This window comes from Mytilus californianus, unplaced genomic scaffold, assembly GCF_021869535.1.
Source record: "Mytilus californianus isolate M0D057914Y unplaced genomic scaffold, xbMytCali1.0.p SCAF_8, whole genome shotgun sequence".
Classification (NCBI taxonomy): domain Eukaryota; kingdom Metazoa; phylum Mollusca; class Bivalvia; order Mytilida; family Mytilidae; genus Mytilus; species Mytilus californianus.
This window is the reverse complement of record NW_026262734.1, coordinates 107,510,959-107,535,725: the sequence shown is the minus strand read 5'-3', so window position 1 is coordinate 107,535,725 and position 24,767 is coordinate 107,510,959. Positions and strand designations below refer to the sequence as shown.

At 31.4% G+C, this 24,767-nt stretch overlaps 1 protein-coding gene across 6 annotated transcripts in view; it reads right to left on the bottom strand.

Annotated features, from left to right (window-relative positions):
• Positions 1-993: 993 nt before the first annotated feature.
• Positions 994-24,767, bottom strand: part of LOC127712154 (serine/threonine-protein kinase TAO1-like) — a 48,828-nt gene continuing 25,054 nt past the window's right edge. For 3 of the 6 annotated variants that reach the window (XM_052218423.1, XM_052218424.1, XM_052218422.1), the window contains exons 11-19: positions 24,692-24,742; positions 19,566-19,739; positions 18,981-19,115; positions 17,801-17,929; positions 16,981-17,178; positions 14,364-14,603; positions 13,317-13,529; positions 11,418-11,600; positions 994-10,602 (exon numbers count right to left, since the gene is read on the bottom strand). In XM_052218423.1, coding sequence (XP_052074383.1) covers positions 10,351-10,602; positions 11,418-11,600; positions 13,317-13,529; positions 14,364-14,603; positions 16,981-17,178; positions 17,801-17,929; positions 18,981-19,115; positions 19,566-19,739; positions 24,692-24,742 — 1,575 coding nt within the window. In that variant the 3' untranslated portion in view covers positions 994-10,350. The remainder of the gene's footprint in view (positions 10,603-11,417; positions 11,601-13,316; positions 13,530-14,363; positions 14,604-16,980; positions 17,179-17,800; positions 17,930-18,980; positions 19,116-19,565; positions 19,740-24,691; positions 24,743-24,767) is intronic. The other 3 variants (XM_052218425.1, XM_052218426.1, XR_007986973.1) reach the window with 2 other exon arrangements.

Genomic DNA, 24,767 nt, shown 5'->3' with positions numbered 1-24,767 from the left:
CCCACCTGATTTTGGCTACTTTTCACGTTTTTCCGATTTTGAACTCTAAAAAGGCCATTAAAGTTGCCATTATTTCATAATCACACATCTGAGAAGAGTTTATGGACCATGAATTGCATGGTTGAAGTCCCTGCTGTAAAGACAGATGGGCTGGGGCAGTTCTAAAAAAGTATGGAGGGTCATACAGGCCATCATAGAGTGGTGGTCGCTATCACGACTACAGGCGGGATTGGGGGCGAAGGGGTTAAATAAGATATGCTGCACCATCTGTAATAAATGATTGGAAAATGACAAGAAATTTTGTAGCATATGTTGTTATCAAATAGTTCGTTTCTATTTATGTTGGCATTTGTTTTTGTTGCACTTCAGTGTTCCTGTTGTTCCTTTGTTTTCCTCTTATAGTTGATGTTTCCCTCGGTTTAGTTTGTAAACGGGATTTGTTTTCTCTCAATCGATTTATGACTTTTGAACAAGGTATACTACTGTTGCCTTTATTTAAGGGTTTTAGCCACAATATCTTTGAAAGTTAGGAAGAACAATAGTCGTGTTTTATTTAACTGCAATTAACTCCTGAAAGTCTGCATGTTAGTTTATCTACATAGCATCTGGTCAGTGATACGGTTTCCTTCTACAGCAAATATACCACTTAGAATTGCTTTCTCTTCACAAATACTGGAAACATACAATATATGTGTTTTCTGTGTGCACAACATGTACTTTTGGAACACCATTCACTTGGCACACTTGTCAGCAAAGATTACAAGGACAAATATAATAATAACAATATCCCAAATCACCTGAGGTCAGCCTTATCTGACTGATTAGCAACCTCTCAAGTTTTAGCTACAGTATATATATATATGTTCAGCGCAAGTGGAAGATAGAAATAATGTATGCCGTCAGAGGGTTTTCAGTATAAACCAAGACATATATGATTGTTAAGAAAAAAACAGCCATCGATTTCAAGGTTCTTAGTAATAAAGAGACGAACAATGTTGTTACAATTAATGTGTATTATTAAATTTTTCATTCTTATTCATTTGAAAATACAGTCATTTAAAAAGTTAAATATCTTGTCTAACTGACTAATCACATTGGTATTCAATAATACCATATTTAACAAACTACCCACACTAGTTTCAATGACGTATTTGTATATATGTAGTTATTTCTGCATAAAGAATCCTCAAATTTCTACCAGTTTTGTACACATTTATGACTCATCACTTTATAAAAGCTTCTGCAACAAATCTGTTTTAGCACCAAAACACTATTTAAAATAAGAAATTAGTACAAAGCCAGTCATAATATCTTTTTCTGTGTGAATCAATAGAGTTATGTAAATATAACACCTTTACGGATGATGACATTGGTAAGTAACAGTCTACAAATTCCTGGTCAAGGTACCATATCTTAAGTCTATTACACCACAAGAATTCATCAAACTTTCAAGTTTAAAACTGCAAAAATTATTTCAAATTGTGCTACAATAAAGTTTACAAATGGTATTAAACAAAGAATTGAAGTATGAGGAATACCAAATCATGAATTCCAGCTCAGACACATGACCTTTTATCACAAGTGGTTTTTTGAAACTATTGTAAAACAAACATTGCAAGGTTTAAATGTATCCCTTTGTTTTTAAATACAAACATAAATTTATTATAGAAAGCTTCTTCTGTATTGTTTTATTAGGCACTTAACATAGTTACTTAAGCTTTGTTAGTGTTGTTATTAATGTATCTACAAGATTTTAAACTTGTTTCTAATGCACTCTATTAATCAACTCTAAAATTATAATTTGTACTAAGTCATTTCTCTTGTGATGTAGTACCATTCAAATACAAATTAGACCAACAGAAAATTATCAAGTACTTTAATACACATATTCAACTTATAATTGAGTTTAATTACTGTGGATTCTTTATTATTCGTGAGATACCCATTTTCATGGATTTCATTGGTACAGGTGAACAATAGCGAAGTGCAAAATTTCTATTGCCTTTATTCAGAATTTTGCAAAACCACAAAATAAAATATCCACGAAAATAAAATTTTCCTTTTCCGTAAAAAATAGGTACACACGAAAATAAATGAATCCACAGTATTACAAGTATGATTGGAATATTATAAGTAGTCCTTTGTTTATATAAAACAAATATTTCAAGAACATCTGGGATTTGAACATCAAGTATTTGAACAGCCAATCTGATTTTTCCATTTCTGTAAACAACTACAATCAATGTCAGAATGCCAAATGAAAGTGAAAATTTATCATTCTGAAAATGACTTCCTGTAGTGTCCACAGGGCAAAAATTTCTGCTTATTTTTAATCATTTTTCGAATTTTGATATACACACTTATCATACAATGTGGTCAGTATTAAAAATAAAACCAGAAATCATCAGAAATTTAGTCAATTCTGTGAATTTGAGTGAGAGGATGAGCTTGGGGACTTCAGATAATAAGGCATTGGGTTAGTGTACATAGTCAACTATTTCCTTGATGTACTTTCTAACAATGCAAAAGAAATTTAAACAATCATTTTAACTGGTAATAAATGCTGAGGATACAAAATAAATAGTATATTAATAGCTGCAATACCAAACAGTCCAATGTACTATTAACAGAAATTTGGTTTGGCTGTATTACTTTAGATAAAAGCAAAATACAGATATAAATAAAATAATTCATGACAGGTAATGTTGCACTTATATTTGATCATATAACAAGTGGTATCTATTTACATGGCATATTCATGGAGTTGTAGTACTGATATAATATAAGAACCAGAATCAGCAGGGTCATACTTAAATCATGATTATATTCTAATGTAAACTTACAATCAACCAGTACCTTAACAGTGTGTAGTGATAAAAAAAATGATACTGGTTTCCCATTAAATTTACTCTAAATTAAATTTTAAAATTCTAAATTCTCACTTTTACAAAGATTCAAGACATTCTTGGTGCATATATTCTAGGTTGCCAGTTAACACAAGAATTTTATATAGTGTTACTTTAATTTTAAGTTGTATAACTGACTGGATTGTTTTCCAACTTGGGTCATAAACTGGTGTTCTTTTACCATAATACATTATTCATCTTAAGATATATAATGTAATACATAAGTCGTAATTGGTTATAAAGGCCAAAACAAAAAATTCCTAGATTCTCATCCAACTTTTGATAAAGTGGGCTAGTCAAGCAAATTCTGTTTACAATTTTATGTCATAAGTTTTTTTATATTAAACCTCTCTAGCAAAATAAAAGAAAAGGAACATAAAGAATGTGTTGCTCTAAAAGACAAATCAGAACAACAGGGATGACAATCTGAATTTTTATTTCACCATGGCCTTAATAACATGAAAGATGACCTTTTAAAAGGTAATGAAAAAATTTGAGGACAATGTCTATCTCAGCTTATAATGCTGTGAATGTATTTTTGTTTGCTGTGTACAATTTTCATGGATTTCTTGTTCCCCTCAAAATCAAATTTAGTCTCAATAAAATACAAATTTTCAATTGAGTCTTAATTATCATCAATATAAACCCATACAATATTTTAGTAAACAAAGAAATTTTATATTCATGACGAAAATTACTTGCACAGAATTGAATTTACTGGTTGTATCAAGTTGGTAAAGGAGTTTGAGACAGAAAAAAACCTTTCACATGTTTAAAGATTCCCCATTCTCTAATAAACATTTGCTATCATAACATTTAATAAAATAACATTCATTGTTATGAAAATTTTTACATTTGCAGCTTTTCGTAGGTCATTTTAGAAAATTTGAAATGAATTAACTACAAACTAACAGCAGTAATCTAATCATAAAGCAAAAATGGGGAATGATTTGTAGAAAAGCTGCAGTTCTTACTGAGGTAGATTTTTTTCTACAATGTCATCCTGGTTGGTAAATGTGAAGGTTTGACAAATGGATTTATCTTATTTTTGGTCCAAATTAAAAAGTTAACAATTCTGTCATTGACACCTTTTTCATGTATATTTACTTAAAATGTGATGCACATATATAATCTACTTGAATTTTTTTTCATATAAATTTCTGTAACCTTGTAATTTGCTTTGGTGAACATGGCCATAAATATCAAGATGTCATGTCAGTGTGCTGTAGTGTGTTACAATTATTCCAAAAACAACTAAAATAAAAAAACTGGGAAGCGTATGTAAACCTATAAATAAGCAGAAAGAGTATTGGGACAGATGAGGTATATAAAACCTGGCCTAATGGATGGATGTATACAAATATGGGAAATGGGGCTACTGTGAATTTATTGTCATTCATGGGGTACTAATTTTCATGGATTTTGTGGGTAAAGAGAAGAACAAATTTAAGTGTTTCACAAAAAGGCAAATTGTCAAAAAGCTTGTTTACAAATTGTTATAACCATGATAATTTGAGGTCTAGGTATCCAGGAAAATGCAACCTTTCTTCAATTTATGAAAAACATTAACAGATGAAAAAAAAACAATCCATAGCATTTGTCTTTGGATCAAATAATGTTATTATATTTTCTAATAACTGTAACGTTGTTTTGTACGCGACGTCATAGATAAGTACTTTCAATCTAAAATTTAACAGCAAAAGACAATCATGATAGAACATTCAGTATAATAAATTAAATAACACATAGATGAGAGGGTGATAGAGCAGATTGGTACCCCTCTAAAAAGCATGGTCAACCCCCGGCTTCGCCTCAGTTGACAATGTTTTTCAGGGTAACAATCTGCTCTATCACCCTTTCAGCTATGTGTTATTTATATAATGGCAAATTGTCTTCTTAAATTGATTTTTTTTTTTTAAAGTGCCTTCCATGTCCCCCATGCATTTAATTTTGGATCAACCCCTAACAAAAAGACCAAATAAATTAGGCATAACATTACAGCATTTGAACCAGCAAATTTCTATGTTATAAATCTGAATAACAAGCTCTTCTTAAATATACTTTCTAAAAATCATTCTTTGAATGAGTTTACGATAGGGGGCTTCATTACTTATCATGGTTACATGTGTAAAACAGAGGTTCTGATGAATCCACAGAACCAAACAAAAAAAAGTTCTTTCTAAAATTCTTATTTACACATTAATGAGCCCATAAACATGTTTTAATATGGATTCGTTGATTTTACTGGGTACCAATTTTTGTGGATTGCGAAAAAATTGCATTTTCCGAGTTTTGACATATTTTGCATACAAGCATCATTTTTTAATATTTGTGGATCACAAATTTCCATAATAACTTCTGGTATCCCACACATAATAATAAATTGACAGTACATAGTTATGACTATAACCTACATGAAAGGCTTGTGTACATTTTTAACAAACATTATAGCCCATGACCACAATCAATTGGCATACTCCAAATATTTAAGTATTTCTCGTGGATTCTTCTTAAAACCGAAGGAGAACAAAATATTTAATAGAGTCTTTAATACTAAGTGCTTTTCCTTTATATAGAATAACCCTTCATGTCTTGTTTCATTTCTAATATTTTTTTCAGAAGCTTAAATACACATGTACAATATACTTATATAGAAAGACAGAGAGTATCTTATATATTCCTGATTATCAGTAAGTAATAAAATCTCAGAAAGAGGCTCGTGTCATCCTTTGTCAAACAACCTTGTTCACTCCATGCCCTAACCCTGATTGTTATTGGTGCGACAGAATAAGAAGTTTGACAAAGGAAAGACACAGGCCTGTATTTCAGAGATTAAATAAAATGCTGCAAATGATGAAAAACAAGACATAGCATGTTTGTTATACATGTTTTTTTTACAACGAGTAGCACCAAAGGTGTTTCTAACTAAAATAATATATAACACTGTTGCTAAGTTTTCACCTGGATTATTAGACTGTGGGATTATGGGATTGATATTACAGCATGACAAAATGATCATGTGACACATGGTAACATAAATGACACTGAAGTAATAGTTGTACAGTGCTCCATTGTCATACCAGTGAATTTTAGGTGTTTTTTTTTTTCATTTCAATTTCATACAAACTCAAAGGTTAAAAGTTAAGAAATATCCTATATTTTTATATGCTACATATTTTTGTCCAATGATTCACATAATTAATATGGCTTCCAATAACAAAAAGTTCCATTTGGAGCTACTGTGTTTAGAGACCTTTTATGTCAGTATATCTTTACTATATTACTCATTAATAAAATGCTCCGCAGGGCGCAGCTTGATACGACCGCAGAGGTCGAACCCTGAACAGTTGGGGCAAGTATGGACACAACATTCAAGCTTGATACAGCTCTGAATTTGGATTGTGATTAAATATTTGACACAGCATAGGTTTCTGACACAGAATGAATGTGGTCTAAGAACTTAAAAATTTTAAATTGGACATTCACCTATTATGGTCCAATATCCAAAATCTAAATACATGGTTAGATTCAGCATATCAAAGAACCCCAAGAATTCAATTTTTGATGAAATCAAACAAAGTTTAATTTTGGACCCTTTTGACCTCAATGTGGACAAAGTTGATAACGGGGCCCAAAAATCAAAAATCTAAATACATGGTTAGATTCAGCATATCAAAGAACCCCATATATTCAATTTTTGTTGAAATCAAACAAAGTTTAATTTTGGACCCCGATTTGGACCATCTTGAAAACTGGGCCCATAATCAAAAATCTAAATACATGTTTAGATTCAGCATATCAAAGAACCCTAAAAATTCAATTTTTGTTAAAATCAAACTAAGTTTAATTTTGGACCTTTTGGACCTTAATGTAGACCAATTTGAAAACGGAACCAAAAATTAAGAATCTAAATACACGGTTAGATTCGGCATATCAAACAACCCCAATAATTCAATTTTTGATGAAATCAAACAAAGTTAAATTTTGGACCCTTTGGACCTCAATGTGGACCAATTAAAAAACCGGTCCCAAAATCCAAAAACTTAATACACAGTTAGATTCCGCATATTAAAGAACCCCAAGAATTCAAGAATAAAACCCCATTGAAATTGATCAAGAAATAAGCAATTTATACGAAGTATCTTCTTTTGCACAATACTGTGCAATTGAATATTTCTTGCTATTGCGCAATACTGTACAATTGACAATTTCTTGCTATTGCGCAATATTGTGCTATTAGATATTTCTTGCTATTGCGCAATACTGTGCAATTGAAGATTTCTTGCTATTGCGCAATACTGTGCAATTGAAGATTTCTTGCTATTGTGCAATACTGTGCTATTGAAAATTTCTTGCTATTGCACAATACTTATTATATAATAATTTACACATCCTGTTTAGTGTGTATCTCCTACCATATCATTATTATTTGCTTTTAAATATAAATCAGAAATAACCAACTTAAAATGGAAAATTTTAAAAGAAAAAAAATCCCCCCCCCCAAATTTTTTGAACCCCCTTATGATTCATCACCCCCAAACTCAATCCCAGCCTTCCCTTTGTGGTATGGTACCTTGCAGTACAATTTCAGAGAGATCCATACACTTGAACACAAGTTATTGTCTGGAAACTAGAAAAATGCATTTTTTTTGCCCCTTTTTGGCCCCCAATTCCTAAACGTTTCGGACAATTACCCCCAAACTCAATTCCAGCTTTCCCTTTGTGATATGGAACCTTGTAGTACAATTTCAGAAATATCCAAACACTTACACACAAGTTATTGTCATGAAACTAGAAAAATGCTTGTTTTTTGCCCCTTTTTTGGCCCCTTATTCCTAAAATTTTGAGGCAATTACCCCCAAAATCAATTACAGCCTTCCCTTTGTGATATGGAACCTTGTGGTACAATGTCAGAGAGATCCATACACTAACACACACGTTATTGTCTGGAAGTTACAAAAATGCTTATTTTTGGCCCCTTTTTGGCCCCTAATTCCTTAACTGTTGGTACCATAACCCCCAAAATCAATCCCAGCCTTCCTTTCGTGGTATTGAACCTTATGGTAAAATTTCATGGAGATCCATTCTCTTAAACTAAAGTTAGAGTGCAAAAACCAATGTGTCTTCGGACGACGCCGGACGACACCAGACGACGACAACGACGACGACACCAACGTCATACCAATATACGACCAAAAAATTTTTAATTTTTGCGGTCGTATAAAAATTAGAAATCGTTAGAAATCAATAACAAATATACAGAAAAATTACTTCAAAAACATGATAAATGGTTATTTGAAAGAAATTTCTGTCACATTTCAATCTCCAGGAATTCCCCTTTCATGATAAAATAGTTCAAACCTGAGTCAGAAAGTCTTTGAAGTATTAGCTTTCTGTTTTCTGTCATGCATAAATTTCCAGGTATATTTACCCACTTTAAAAAAGTTACGCAGAAGAATTGGATAGTGATTGGTGTATTAGTTTACATATGACAAGTATATTAGAGAGGAATCTGTTTAATTGTTCTTATTTTGTAACAAAATGGTATTTTTCATTCCATATGTGTAAGAAATGAAAAACAATGACAGGTGTTCCTTATAGCATAATAACAGAGCACTGCAGTTGGCACTTATATAACAGAAGGTAAACAAAAATTACCAAAATTATAAGGTACAAAAATGTACAGGTACTTTGATTAAAGGTGTATCTTTAAAACTGGTATACAATAGTGGAATTATCTCAAAGCAAAATAAATAAACAGATGAATTTAAATATTTATAAGTGGATGTTATTAAATAATATGCAGTTACTAAAATATACCATATTGTTGAAATCTTAAGAAACTTGGGTTCAAATGTAAATTTCAGACAGGAGCATAGCTTTACTATAATTAAATAAAATAAATATTTTGATACCTTACTTGTGAATTGAATTAGCCATATATAAATCATGACATTGATATATATAAACACACCAAAATCTTTCATTTTCCATTGGAAATATTTAGTAAAATTAATGAACCCAATGGTCAACAATAATCAGCAGTAATTCATAAGATGGTCGGGTTATTGTCTCTTTGACACATTCCCCGTTTCCATTCCCAATTTTATAAGTGTCTTTCCTTGGCTCTTCCTTACAAGTTTTAAGAGACCAGCCATAAAACTTGTACATTTTTTTTCTTGTAAGAACACTTAAACCAGTCCATACTTTCTTTCAACTATACAATTTAATTTTTAATTCTTTGAAGTGGATGGTCAAAGTAATCTGTTTTCAAAATTACATCAGGAAAACTTATGTTATTTTAGGCAGTCTCAATGATGTAACTGTTGTCTCAAAAAGGGAAATTTTAATCTATCCTATCATCAGTTTGTAAAGTCAGATTAACAAAAAAAAAATCAGCATAAAAAATGTCCCAACACTACAGAAAAGCTATGCCCCATATATCAGTATATCATTGTATATCTCTATCCCTTCTTCTAAGTTTTACCTACTCTGTTCAACAGAAATGATATGTCATTTTGATTAACTATACCTCCATGATGTAATTCTATTGTGTGGTTTCTCTCATTCTAATTTTTTAAGTACCATAAATATTAATAATTCTTAGATTATCATATTTTCTAAGTTTCATACAATACAAAATAATATATATATCATAAATTGGTATACACTTAACAAAATAATTAAGCATAGTAAAACATATTTAAGTTACTCAAGTTAGCTTAGAGGGATGCAAGACTACACATTTTTCAAATACTTTTTAATTCATAGGAAGTAAAAAGACAGGACTGGATTATTAAGTTCTTTTTGTATTTCTCATTTGGAATAGTTATTTCACTTTTTAATCTATTTTTATTGTCATATAAACATGATAAAATCATATAAAATAATAACTTAGGAAGTAAATAAAAACATGTGTTTTAAATTCTGATATTCATTGTTATTTGAATGCATCATTTACTGAAACCACAATGATTAAATGGATTAATCTGGCATTTGTGTCCATTCTAAAAAAATCACAATAAATAAAGGCATGCAAAAATTTCAGAATTAACAGAAATTAACATCATTACGACTTCTTATATGAATCTTGCATCCCGCTGTAAGACTTGAAGTGAGATAACTTTAATAATGAAAGCACTTCATCCACAATGAGGAGTATATACTCTCCATTTTAATCACACTTGTAGTTAACTACTCCTGTTCCAAGGCCACTCATTTGGTTGCCTTGGTAACCATCACTGAGGTTCTACCTTCTGCATGGCACTTGAACGTTCAGAATACATGGTTAACATTTTCTATATTAAGCACATTTTTTTGCCTGGAACAGAACCGAACAGTGATGGATTAAGTTATGAAATCCTCTATAAAGGGGAAATTCAGCGAGTGTGTGGTAACTATTGGTGTTCTGAACACCTGAGTAAAACGACGAACATGATGTGGGTTAATCCCGATACGAGGTGGAAGTGAAAGAACTACTACTGTTACTTGGAGTCAGACTTATCATACTTCCACGTAAACTAACATCGTCATCATAATTCTGTGCCATCGTAGAGGCTTCCATCACTTCCATGGCGTTCATTCCTAAACTTATAGTCTCTTCATCGAATTCTTCTATTTCTTTCACTTGTCGTTCATTTAAAGCTTTAACCATTTCTGTTTTAGCACTTGAAAGTTTTGTTCGGTCATCGTCCATCTGTAAAGTACGAAAAAGGTAAGATAATGTACACATTAAAGGAATGGATATATTTGAGTATATTCTTCATAAAAAGCAGACAAGGTATAAAATTGCAAATCCTCACTACGAAGCAATTGAAGAATTATCTATAAGTTTGTCATCTGTGAATCAAATGAATTCATATTTGTTGTGAATAGAAATTTACAAGGATATTTTTTAAGAGTTTAACTAACTCTGTTTAGTGTAGATTATTCAATTGATGTGTGGCTGCTATTAAATACTATATTCATCTTTAGTTTTATTTTGTGCTGTAAGGTTGCTGTCTCAATGGTGTATAGGTATTCTATTTGGCACAATAGCTCATCATAGGAATATGTATTATCACATACAGCTATGTCGTCTAATATGGAGATTCAATTTTATTTCATATTTTTTCATCAATTCCATGTTCCTACGGTTGATTGTAACTACAGGTTCTGTGAGCAAAGTTCACAAAATGAGACAAAAAGTGCATAAAAAACTGCACAACGGTGTTATATGAATAAGATTCTGAGAAAGTTTCAATAAATTGTGGATACAAAACAGGTACCTCAGAAAAAACAGACCCTGAAAACAATTCTGTTTACGAGCTGTTCATCATAAAAATTATCTCCACAAGATGTTTCTCTTAATAGTAAACGTTTCTTTAGTTCTAGAATAGATTTTTGTAGAGTTTTCTAAATGAATATATATGTTTATACTAGTATGTATGGTGTATTTAAGTAGATTTTATCTTTGTTCATCTAAGCAGCAGTATTTGTTTTCTATCTGTATTTAAGTTACAATCTGCATACCTTTTGTTCAAGGAGAGCTCGTCGTAACGACACTCTCTCCTCTAACTGTTTCCTCTCTCTATGGTGCTGTGCTTCCATCTGCATTTTTATTTTACTCTGATATGCCATCAGGAGTTCTAACTCTTGCTGCAGTCGTTGTTTCAACTCTTGTGCCTCCGTTAACTGGGCGTCATCTAATCTCATCTGTTTTCAAAACAATTGTATTAAGTTACTTCTTTACATAAGAATTATTCATGTTATTATGTTTATCATTTTAGCAGTTTTTTTTATCAGTAACAATTGTAAATCCAAGTAACTGTTTGTCTCTGAATAAATTGTTTTATTGTTTTTTTCTTCTTTTTTTTATTAATACAAATGTAAAAGAAACCATGGTAATTTCTTTTGAATGTTTCTAACCTAATTTAACGCCCTTTGCAGTTTACCAAAACGTAAACTTTTACTCATTCTCATGCTGTATGAGAAACAAATTTATCAATGTCTGAATCTTCCTGGTATTTCTTTGTGAATTCCTTGGATCACTGGCAAATTACATATATATTATATCTATTTATTTTCCTAATTTGTGTTTAGTAGCAGACCTAACGCAAACAACAACCAATCAATCAATGTATTAAGTAGCCCATTATATCTTTTAAGTATGTAAATGTATGTATTTTTCAGAATTGTATGTACTTTTAAGAATTCATTTTACACAGACAATGCATTTATGATCACAAAAATCTTTTACTTATCACAAGCTTTACCGCTAACATTCATCATGTTCATTGAAAAACAAATACAAACTGGTTGTCATTGGTTTCTGTCAGTCAAATTGGATTTAGGTTTATTGTTTTCTCAAAAATCAGGCCGTTGGTTTCTTCTTTTGAACTGTTTCACATTTTGTCATGGAAGCCCTTTTATTGGTGACTATTCAGTGCGGGTTTTGCTAATTATTGAAGGCCGTACTGTGACCTATGATTGCTTACATTCACATCAATCAGACTCTGGTGGATAGTCTCATTGGCAATCACACCACATCTCCTTATTTTCGTATCACTGATCACATTATATAGCCTAAGAAAAACTACCAATACCATGGCAAAAATGAATAATAGTCTACAAAACACTTTAAAATACTATTATTTAACATTCAAACAAACATGTATTAGCAGCCTTCATTAAAACTTGCAATTGTTTTGGATGTTTTGGATAAACATCATTATCATGATTAAAGGAGGTGGGTTTTGATTTGATATTCTGATGAGAAAATTATTCTCAAACGATGGTTTAAAAGTGAGCAAAAGATACACATGTCAGACATAGCCTTCAAGAATTTCAGGAGCAAACATTTATACTTTATCCTTTTCAAATGCTTGTTTAGCAAATGGAATTTATTTCTCATTCAAAATTTCTGATTTTTTTCTTCTGGCGATTCTTCAAGATTCAAAAAATTTTAGTTCATAATTATTGCTACATTCCCTGAAAGTATTTTGTTAGTTCAATGTCAAGTAGCCTGCAAATACACAGCTGAAGCTGGATTTAGAACAATTAAAAAGTATTTTCTTAAGATTTGATATTTTTACACCATATTTAAATGACGAACAGCAATGTAAGATGAGCATAGCTGCATGTAATAAATTTCAGAGTGAAGTATGCAAGACTCAAGTTTGTTTGTGAATTTTTCTAATTGGCAGCATTACATGGTAGATATCATATGCCTATCTTTGTTTTCAAATTTTTGTCTAAAGATCTTAAATCATTTTACAGTTTAATTTTAAGAGTCTAGTTAGCTTTTAAATGTCTATCAGCAGTCATTTCATACAAAACATAAATGTAGACATTCAGACTTCTAAGATTTTTTTTACCACTGTTAGCCAATTAACCTTAACAATTGAAACAGGGGAGGTAACTGATACTCACATTTTGCTGCTGTAACATTTCTGCTATACTGGCCTCATACTGCTCTCCAAGAATATTTAATTTCCTCACTTGTTCTTCCTTTAGTTTTTTCACAACAGCTTTTTGTTCATTTTTAGGTGTATTTTGTACAATATGATCTTTAAGAGCTCTATATTGTTTTCTTTGTGTTTGCACAGCTTCATGAAATTGTTTACGAATTTGCACCTCTTTTTGCTGAAAAGTAAAAATGTTAAAAATTATTATTTCATTGTAGTGTACATGAATAAATCAGTTGCCTTTTATTACAGTTCAATGTGCCTTTCCACTTATTCAATGTATGCCACTTTGGTATTTTTTCACCTTTATACTTAAAAGTTTGAATGTGTTGTATCTGTGAGTAATGAACCTTTCTATGACTTTTGACATTAGGACTGTTCCATTAAAACATACATCGTACCCAGGGCAGGTACTTTGAAAACAGAGTGACCACCCATAGAAGCTATTTTAGAGTCCTGCATAATTTAAAACCTGTTCAACACAATATTTCACACCCATCAATAGTGGACAAATTTAAGTTGCCTTCCCTGGGTCCCATGTATGTCTTTATGGAACAGTCCTTATGGTTTTCTTATTTTTATTTGAATAAAAATTACTGATTTGTCTTTCTATATTTTCTTTTAGAGACATAATCCTATAAATTGCACAATGACAGGAAATCAAGAATAAACCACCAGTGAAGTTTATGAAAAAATGATAAATGCTTTGTCTTCAGATGTCCTAATTGTATTCCAATTTTTATAATCCCAATACGAATCTATATGCATATCTGTTTTTTTCTTAGATCTTTATTTTTGTAAATTTTTTGGGTTAATTTTTAAGTGTAAATATTAAAGCACATAATGAGTTCAATTCTCAGGTCAATTCTGTTCTTAAAATGATATATCTTTGATGGATTTTACTGGTTGAAAAATGCAAATTCATGCCAAAAAGGAAGAGGTAAAAAAAAAAAAACAATCCCTACAATGAAAAATGCAACCTTTTCAAATAATGATAAGACAATAATTTTACCTTCAAACTCCTCGGCTGCTGTTTATGTTCCATTAAATGTTTTTTCCTTAAATTGGATTCCTCACGACTATTATATTCCTTTTGATTTTCACGTTCAGTAATATGTTGTTTCCGTAAATGTTCGTCCCGTAAATTTTGAATTGCTAACAATTGTTTATATTCTAATTCCTGCGTTGACTCATGATGCCGTAATAACATACTATGTTCTTTTTCTTGCTGTTCTTGTAATTTTGTTAATTCCTGTAAAAAGATTCTCAATAGTTATATATTATGTCATAATTTCTTCAAATTAATATATACATTTAATTTTTCTATATGCAAAATTGTAAATAATGAATGAATCTGTAGAGTTTAGGGCTAATGTAAAGTTATATTTAAAGGGGAATTTGAAGAAAACCTCTATATTTTTTATATCAAGTGCCCTCCAAACTCAATAATAGATTCTTGAGTAGCCGTCAGTGTTCTTCCCAGTACTTTTGCACCTTGATAATCACGGCAACAGTTTAATTAAACGCCTAAAACACTTTGATGCAATGGACAAATTTCTCCCAGTTAGTTCTAATTGGGTTCCGTAACTTTGTTATTACCTTTATCTATCTTTTATAGATATAAGAAGATGTGGTATGAGTGCCAATGAGACAACTCTCCATCCAAGTCAAAATTCAGTTTAGTTTTCTACTGTACTGTGAAATGGCAACATCTATACTGAGAGCCAATATGGAGCTGCACCATGAGCGCATGATACGCCTGTCAGCCTTTTAGCTCGTCTTTAAGCTTAAATGAGTTAATAGTAGCACTACTCAAATAGACCCCCCCCCCCCCCCAAAAAAAAAAGACATGCACACACAGTGGTACCCACTGAAACAAAACATGAATAATTTGGCACTATTAAGTTTAACTAAGTTTGAGGCTTCATTTTTCGAATGAATAAAATTCTATAACTCTCAAAAGTGTGATAAATGGACAGTTTTCAAAGATTTTTTCAAAGAATAAAGTTCAATTACTCCACAATGTCATATCAGAAATTTATCAAAAAACAAAAAATAACAACAAAAAAACAAAAAAAACAGAGCTTATTTCGATAGATATAAACAAGTCTCCAAAGTTTCATGAAAACTGCACAAATCTTTTTCAGTTATTGCCCGAAAACTGGAAAATCCCCCTTTTTTTTTTATATGAATAAAATCCAATAACTAGGAAACGTAAAATCGGAAATTTTCTAAATCAAAAGGGAACTTAAGTCAATATATATGAACAATTCACCAAAGTTTCATGAAAATTTCTCAAAGCATTTTTGAGTTATAGTCATAAAACTGGAAAATCTTATATCTTTTTATGAATAAAATCCCATAACTGGAAAACGTAAAATCTTAAAATTTAAATTTATAAAAAACAAAAGGGAACCTACGTCAATAGATATAAACAATTCACCAAAGTTTTAGGAAAATTGATGAAAATGTTTTCGAGTTATTGTCCTAAGTGTTGACGATGGACGGATGGACAGACAACAGTATACCATAATACATTCCCTTCAACAGGCATATAATAATTAATAAAAAAATCATTTGACAATTAATAATCCTCAATGTTGCAAGTATAAATAAAAGAAAAGCATTCAAATGACACCTAACAATGCATATTTTTTTTTTATATTTCAAAGGGCAACAACTCCAAAAAATTTCATATTGTTCTTTTAACTTTTTTTAAATATTCTACAAGGCGTGATATAGCTTACAAAGCAATTTTCCATATAATGCACTGATTATCAAGCTCATCCAAGACCTTGCTGATATAAACCTTTAATATGAATTTCATAAAAATCTGACAAGAAAGTATGCGTAAGAATGTTTACATTGCAATTTTCCATATAATTTGACATAATTCCTGTAAAAAGCGATTGCCACTGATTTTCCAAAATTATCCAAGAAATTGCTGATAAAAACTTTTGAAATAATTTCAAAAATCTATTAAGAATTGAAACCTGAGGTGCCCTTTCAATTAAATTGTCCATAGAAATTATATTTCCAAGGGACATGACTCCACTAAATATAACTGAATCACACTGGTTTTAGAACTCATCTAATTACAAGAAATGTAGTTGAGCAGTCTGGGAATTTAGAACTCATCTAATTACAAGAAATGTAGTTGAGCAGTCTGGGAAGTTGGTCTGTAAAAATAAATCTTGAAAATGAAGTTTGAGGGTTGAGTGCTGACAAACATGTTAAACTCCACCACATTCCACTTTAAAAGCCTGTTCCGTTATTCATTTATTTTGTTGGTTCGTGACAGTCATATTTGTTTTACATAAATTGTTTTGTTAAAATCTAGTGTCAAATTAATATGATCATAAATTATTTTAAGACAAATTCATTCTTCTTACTATCATAATGGTTTTGTCTTTAATGTTTTTTTTTTTAATTGTTCCATATCATGTCAAAACAATACTTCTTTCACATACCCATAAATAACTAAACAATTAATTACATTTTATCAAAATTAAAATACATGTACACAAAGTGCTCAAGATTGACACACCAAAATTTAACCACTTCTTTTTTGGTAAAAGCACAAAAATATCCCTACACTGAAATATTGTGATTACGGATAACATAAATACCTCCTGAATCTGATCTTTCTCTAAAGTGTGATATTGTACAACTTTCCGTCGTCTAAATTTACGGATTTCAAATTCTATAGAGTCTTTGTGTTGTTTTTCAAGTCTAGTTTCTGCCTCTTTTTGACGGGACATCAAACGATCCTTGTGTAATTTTAATGTGTCTTCTCTTTCCTTTTTAGGAGTTCCACTATCTATTTCCTGTCAAATTCAATTTATTTATTAATACATTTCACAGGTAATACATACCAGATTAACATATGATACCCATGGATGGAACTTTGAAAATGGGTAACCACCTATAAAATCATTCTATTCCACTCACAACATTTTTGTACTTATATATATATGCTATATTTATAGGAACTATGATCTAGTGTTCTCTAGATAGGGATGGTTTCGGCACATATAAAACTGGTTTACCCCTACCAAATTTTGTGCCTGTTCCAAGTCATGCTATCTGAACCATGTGTTATTCATCTTTGTTCATATGTCTTATTTTAACAGAGGAGTGAGGAGATAAAAGTTGCTGTGGTCTATTGTACTAACAGATATATTTTGTGAATCCTGTTTTCCTTGTTAAGTTATACACCATATTATATTCACTAAGCAGATATGCAAATTAGTCTTGAACTCATTTTTCTTTGAGAAAATTTTAAAAAATAAAAATCTTGGGTTTGTCTGACACTTCCATTTTAATGCTGTAATTCATTCCCTTTAATAAAGAAAACTTTGATAATTCTTGTTTCTTATTTATGTGTAGACACACCAACTTGTTTTGAAATTTCAAGTTTGATATCATGTATTTCAATATGAAGTTTACTCTTTTCATTTGTTCTTTGTTGAGCTTGTATTCTTTTTTCTGCATAGCTCCAAAAGTTTTCCTCTCTGTATCTTGTGTTGCTGAAATTTGTCGTATCAACTTCTTCTCCATGGCTTGATTTGTCTTTTGCTACAATGAAGAACAAATATTTGAATGTTAGACATAATTTTCTATCATTGTGTTTGTAGTGGTCACAACAAACAAATATTAAAGAAATTACAGAAATCAACTAGTAATACGTAATCAGAACTAAAGAAATTCTGTTTACGGAAACTTTTCACCAATATTTTTGGCTTGTTTTGAAATGTAAAGATTATTTCATTCTGATCAATATATTTTGATATTATTTTTTTTTAATCCCAAACCATTGACCAATGTACTGCAGCGTTTTATAGTATACAGTTTTATGACGGGTTTTCAGTATCACACACAACTAATAAACAGAAAAGAAGTACAATGTATTATGACTTCATGTTGACTGCTGTACCCCAATTTTTTACACTTTTACAAATCACGTCATTTTGTTTTGCTCATTGTTGTCAATATAATGAAATTCTATGCGACTGTCATTCAAATGAGAGATTTAGCTACCTATAAAACTCGGTTTAAGCGACCATTTTCTACACAAGGAAATGTCTGTACCAAGTCAGGAATATGACAGTTGTTTTCCATTCATTGATGTGTTCAGTTTTGAATTTTCATTGGAGTTCGATATTTTTAATATTTTACTTTGAGATGAAATCTTTTCCTGTTAATGTCAATACAATAATGAGGTTTCCTTCATTTCCGTGGATGCCTATTTTCATGGATTGAGTAAAATTTGCATTTTCGAGGATATTTGATTTTGTGGCATAATTTGTTACGTTATAATCTGCAAATAATTACACAGATTTAGGTATCTTTTTAAAATCTATTCAAATTCCTTCAACTGTTGGTCAAACTGACCAATGATTAGTGCTATTATCATGATTATTTTTTTTTACCTTCTATTTGGTCTGCAGCTTGATAATGATCAGCTATAGCATGTAAGCATTTTTAAGATTAGCAGTTCGAAGTTTCAGTCAATTGTACACAGTGGTGCAGGTCTTGTTTTAAAATTGTACTACAATGACAATTTATTTACAAATGGACAGATATTTAAAAGTGCAAGTATTGCTGGTTATTTTGTAAGTACACCAACCCTTTTGTCTAAATCTTGCTGCTGTTTCTTTTTTAACCTTTCCAATTCCATACTAAACTGCTGTTTCAGATTATCATATTCTTTGTCTAACCTCTGTTTGTGTTCCTCCATCTCTTGTTTATATTTACTTTCAAGCTACAAAAGAAATTAAACATCTTAACATTTTAGAATAAAAAGTTTTATTATCTCAGTCATGATGAGGCTTTCAACACTTCTCTGTGGCTGCCAAACAGGGAGCAGTGACGACCTATCTGGGTGACTTCAGCGTGAAGTGAGGGTGCAATAATGCTTTTCGTGTGATAATTTGCTAGCGGCACACCTTGTTATTTTTAGGAACCTTTTTCAAAACAAATGTTAAGGTTTTGTTTTCTTGCCTTGAGATCTGAATAGATTGATGGAGTAAAGAATTGGAATAATTAGCAATTACCGTTCTTCATCTTGTCAGTTGCCCACTGTTGTTTTAATTGTACTTTTTTAAGTAGGTTTAAGATAAATTTCAAAGATTTTCAAACATGTATAAGGTTATCAATTCTCATGTTGATGTTTTTTTATTATGATACTTGAAATGGTTAAATATATACTTACAGATAGAAGTTGTTTTTGGTGTTGTTTTCTGAGTCTTTTATATCCAGCAAACTGTTCTCTCAGTTCATTGGACACCTCATGATCCTTGATCTGTTTAGTAACTATCGATGTCGTTCTTATTGTAGCGAAATTATTAGCACCAGGTTCAACACTTCTATTACTAGCATTGGATGACTGAAAACATAAACGCTGTACTTAAACATTTTATACAACATAAAATAATTCTAACTTACAGTGGAATCATATCAACCATACTTTTGGCAATTGTTCAGATATTTTTTTTTACCTTAGTATAAGCTACCAAAAATTTAAATAAAAATTGTGAATGAAACAAAGAGGCCAAACATAAAAGTATGTGTGATCAGGGTTTCCTCCTCACAAAAAATATAGACTATAGGTAGGTAGGATGGAATTCTCTTTTTTTTTTTCACCTTTAGTATATGGGGAGGGGAGACCTGCAGTTTTGCAACAGTTCACTGTCAAAATTTGCCAATAAAATATTAAGAGTAGGCATTTTGCTGCATGTAAAATAGGGTATTTAAGGTCATTGGTTTTCTCTCTTGAATTATTTCACAGTTTGTCATGTTGGACCTTGTATATGGTATGGGCTTTACTCATTGTTGAAGGCTGTATTAGACCTATAATTGTTTACAGCCTCGTTCTTTCATCAATAGTGAATAGGTTCTCATGGAAAATCATACCACATCTCTTTATACAGGATGGGTAAACCGAAACACATTTTTTTTACATTTTGGCCGTTTTATATTTCAATTCAAACCAATTCATTTTCAACACCTATTAATAATAAAAAAATTACTATTAAATTTTGAATAGCTTGAATGAAATAAGAATACACCATGAACACCTGACCAGTACCAATAAAAATATGTATAAGGCAGGAACATTTCTGCTGTATTAAAGTAAGAGATTTAACTGTAAATGATTTCACTGTACAGAGGAAGATGATCAGATTCTTAATTTAAAAAGAAACCAACTACAAAATTACAAAATATTACTCCTTGTGATATGTGATACACTTTCTCATTACTTTCTAATGTTTTCTAAGGCTGGTTTTTTTGTACTATAACGCCATAACAATTTTACACAGAACGATATAAATGTCATGATGTTATGGCCATTCTTAAGAGTGCTGTATTATTAGACAAAAACAAAGCACCAATCAAATGACATGCAACATTCCACAGCCAATCCATATTAATTGATAATATTAAAAGTCATTTCAGATTATATTAGCCAGATTGGGACAGAAAAGTCCACTGAAAGTAAACCTGATGCATGTCCTCTATATCCTCTATGTGGCAAACTTGTCTTACTGAATATAAGTGGTATTACATTTATAAAGAAATATTACTGTAATTTACTATGGCATATGTTACAAAATCAGGTCAAATAATCTTTGATTGTTTCCACAATAAATATGTCTTTATCACAGCAAAAAAAACCCAAAGTGCCCTAATTTTTTCTACTGTTTACAATAGTTGACTAGATATGCTATTCTAACGACATGTTTCTAATATTTGTTCACCAAATCAATCTAAAGACTGTTTTGTCTGTCCTGGTACATAATACTTCAGGTAAACTCTACCTAAGGAAGGTAACTTATTTTGATTGCTTAATGTCACATGGTAAATATTTAATGCATACTAATAAAAAAAGCATTAAATCCATTATCCACATTAATAAAATCCTCCTTAAATCAACTAGAGGCTCTCAAGAGCCTGTGTCGCTCACCTGAATTTACTGATACTTTGGAAATCATGTAAAATAAGGTTAAAATCATAATTAATAATATTAGATATTAGATATTATAATGATATCTAAGATAATAACAAAAAACTGCAAAATTTTTGTAAAATTACTAACTCAGGGGCAGCAACCCAACAACGGGTTGTCGGATTCGTCTGAAAATTTCAGGGCAGATAAATCTAAATCTGATGAACATTTTTGCCACCTGCCAGATTTGCTCTAAATGCTTTAGTTTCAGAGATATAAACCAAAAACTGCATTTTACCCCTATGTTCTATTTTTAACCAAGTCGGCCATGATGGTTGGAAGGCGGGGTCATCGGACAAATTTTTTAAACTAGATACCCTAATAATGATTATGGCCAAGTATGGTTAAATTTGTCTCAGTAGTTTCAGAGAAGAAGATTTTTGTAAAAGATTACAAAAATTTACAAAAAATTGTTAAAAATTGACTATTAAGGGCAATAACTCCTAAAGGGGTCGACTGACAATTTAGGTCATGACAACTTATTTGTAGATCTTACTTTGCTGAACATTATTGCTGTTTACAGTTTATCTCTATCTATAATAATATTCAAGATAATTACCAACAAGAGTGCACACGCTGAAATGTCTCGCCTTCTTTACTAATCATTGATATTATGTTGATAGTCCTAAATATAAAGCTTTATTACAACTGTCACATAAACTTAACATTAACCAAGTAAACTAAACATTGACCAATGAACCATGAAAATGAGGTCAAGGTCAGATGAACCATGCTAGGCAGGCATGTACAGCTAACAATTCTTCCATACAACAAATATAGTTGACCTATTGCTTATAGTTTAAGAAAAACAGACGAAAACACAAAAACTTAACACTGAGCAATGAACCTTGAAAATGAGGTCAAGGTCAAATAAAACCTGCGTAACTGACATATAGATCATAAAATATTTCCATACACCAAATATAGTTGAACTATTGCATATAGTATTAGAAAAAAAGACCAAAACTCAAAAACTTAACTTTGACCACTGAACCATGAAAATGAGGTCAAGGTAAGATGACACCTGCCAGCTAGACATGTACACCTTACAATCATTCCATACACCAAATATAGCTGACCTATTGCATGCAGTGTTAGAAAGAAAGACCAAAACTCAAAAACTTAACTTTGACCACTGAACCATGAAAATGAGGTCAAGGTCAGATGACACCTGCCAGCTAAACATGTACACCTTACAATCATTCCATACACCAAATATAGTAGACCTATTGCATACAGTATAAGAAAAACAGACCAAAACACAAAAACTTAACTATAGCCACTGAACCATGAAAATGAGGTCAAGGTCAGATGACACCTGCCAGTTGGACATGTACACCTTACAGTCCTTCCATACACCGAATATACTAGACCTATTGCTTATAGTATCTGAGATATGGACTTGACCACCAAAACTTAACCTTGTTCACTGATCCATGAAATGAGGTCGAGGTCAAGTGAAAACTGTCTGACGGGCATGAGGACCTTGCAAGGTACGCACATACCAAATATAGTTATCCTATTACTTATAATAAGAGAGAATTTAACATTACAAAAAATCTGAACTTTTTTTTCAAGTAGTCACTGAACCATGAAAATGAGGTCAAGGACATTGGACATGTGACTGACGGAAACTTCGTAACATGAGGCATCCATATACAAAGTATGAAACATCCAGGTCTTCCATCTTCTAAAATATAAAGCTTTTAAGAAGTTAGCTAACGCCGCCGCCGCCGCTGCCGCCGCCGCCGCCGGATCGCTATCCCTATGTCGAGCTTTCTGCGACAAAAGTCGCAGGCTCGACAAAAACTGCAAAATTTCCTTAAAATTACAAATTCAGGGGCAGCAACCCAACAACAGAATGTCAGATTTGTCTGAAAATTTCAGGGCAGATAGATCTTGACCTGACAATCAGTTTTACCCTATGTCAGATTTACTCTAAATGCTTTGGTTTCAGAGATATAAGCCAAAATCTACATTTTACCCCTATGTTCTATTTTTAGCCATGGCGGCCATCTTGGTTGGTTGGCGGGGTCAACGGACACATTTCTTAAACTAGATACCCTAATGATGATTGTGGCCAAGTTTGGTCAAATTTGGCCCAGTGGTTTCAGAAGAGAAGATTTTTGTAAAAAGCTAACGACGACGGACGACGGATGACAACGACGGACCCCAAGTGATGAGAAAAGCTCACTTGGCCCTTCGGGCCAGGTGAGCTAATAAAAACTGGTACCCACAAAAATAAATGAATCCACTTGTTCAGTAAATACCTTTTGAGTAAAAAATTGTCCAGCTATGAATTTGAGTCATTAATATAAAATACTTGTCGTCAAGTATTCTGAATACACATAGAACTTTGATTAGGATTATATTTGATTTTTGTCTAAAATAATACTGTTTGGAGCAACCAAACCTGCATGCACTCTATCTACACGCTGGTCAAATCAATTGTTTCATGTAACATATATATTTGAAGCGTTAATTATATGACTCATCAATGTCTACAATGTAACTTTAACCTGAAGTTTACATCACATACTGACCATGTTTACCTAGACCATCTTCTAGAAATATAACCTGTGGGTAAATAGGGAAAATTCTGAGCCAGTAAAAAAGATTTTCATGAAGATCTAAAAAATTGGAAAAAATTAATTAATTTATACTTCAGACATAATTTTTCCTAGATTCCAAAATCAAGTTCCATAGAGAATGACAGGCAAATAAAAGCTACAACTAAATTTCTGTGCAGTCATGGAATATTTTTTGTCATGGTCAAAAGAATTTTAAGAGGTTACCAAACCAAATGTAAGTCATATGATATGCTAATTTCAAGACAAAAGTCATGATACAACTGAATTGCAGGTACAATTTTAATTCAATCAGAAAGTTCAATTTTATAAAATAGTTCCGTAACAACCACAAGAACAGAAAATGAAATAAACACTTTATACACTTGTTGCGTAAGATTCACATTTCTGGATCTGCCTTCATCAAAAAGTTAATATATTAAATCATTTGCTCTGCACTTTTCTTGAAAATTAATGCTTTATACAAAATAAACAGAATTTTCCAACAAGAAAATCCTTTTGATTACAAATATCCAAAACTCTATGACAGGTATGTATTACAATCAAACCTGAGTCCTAAAGCAGTTCAGTTTAGATAAGTTTCACAGTATCCATGATGTAAACTTCAGGAACTCTTACAAAAGTATCACTGACAAAAAAAAAAGAGACCAGATTATTGAAATAATAATCAATCATGTTTTGTTGTTAATGTTAAATAAATGTACATATTGTTGACATGCTGTAACACACCATGCTGAGATATACCTTGTTTGTGTGTGCATGTTCAGCAATACTTGATCTTGGATTTGACCAATCCTTTAGAAGTTAAGACATACAGATT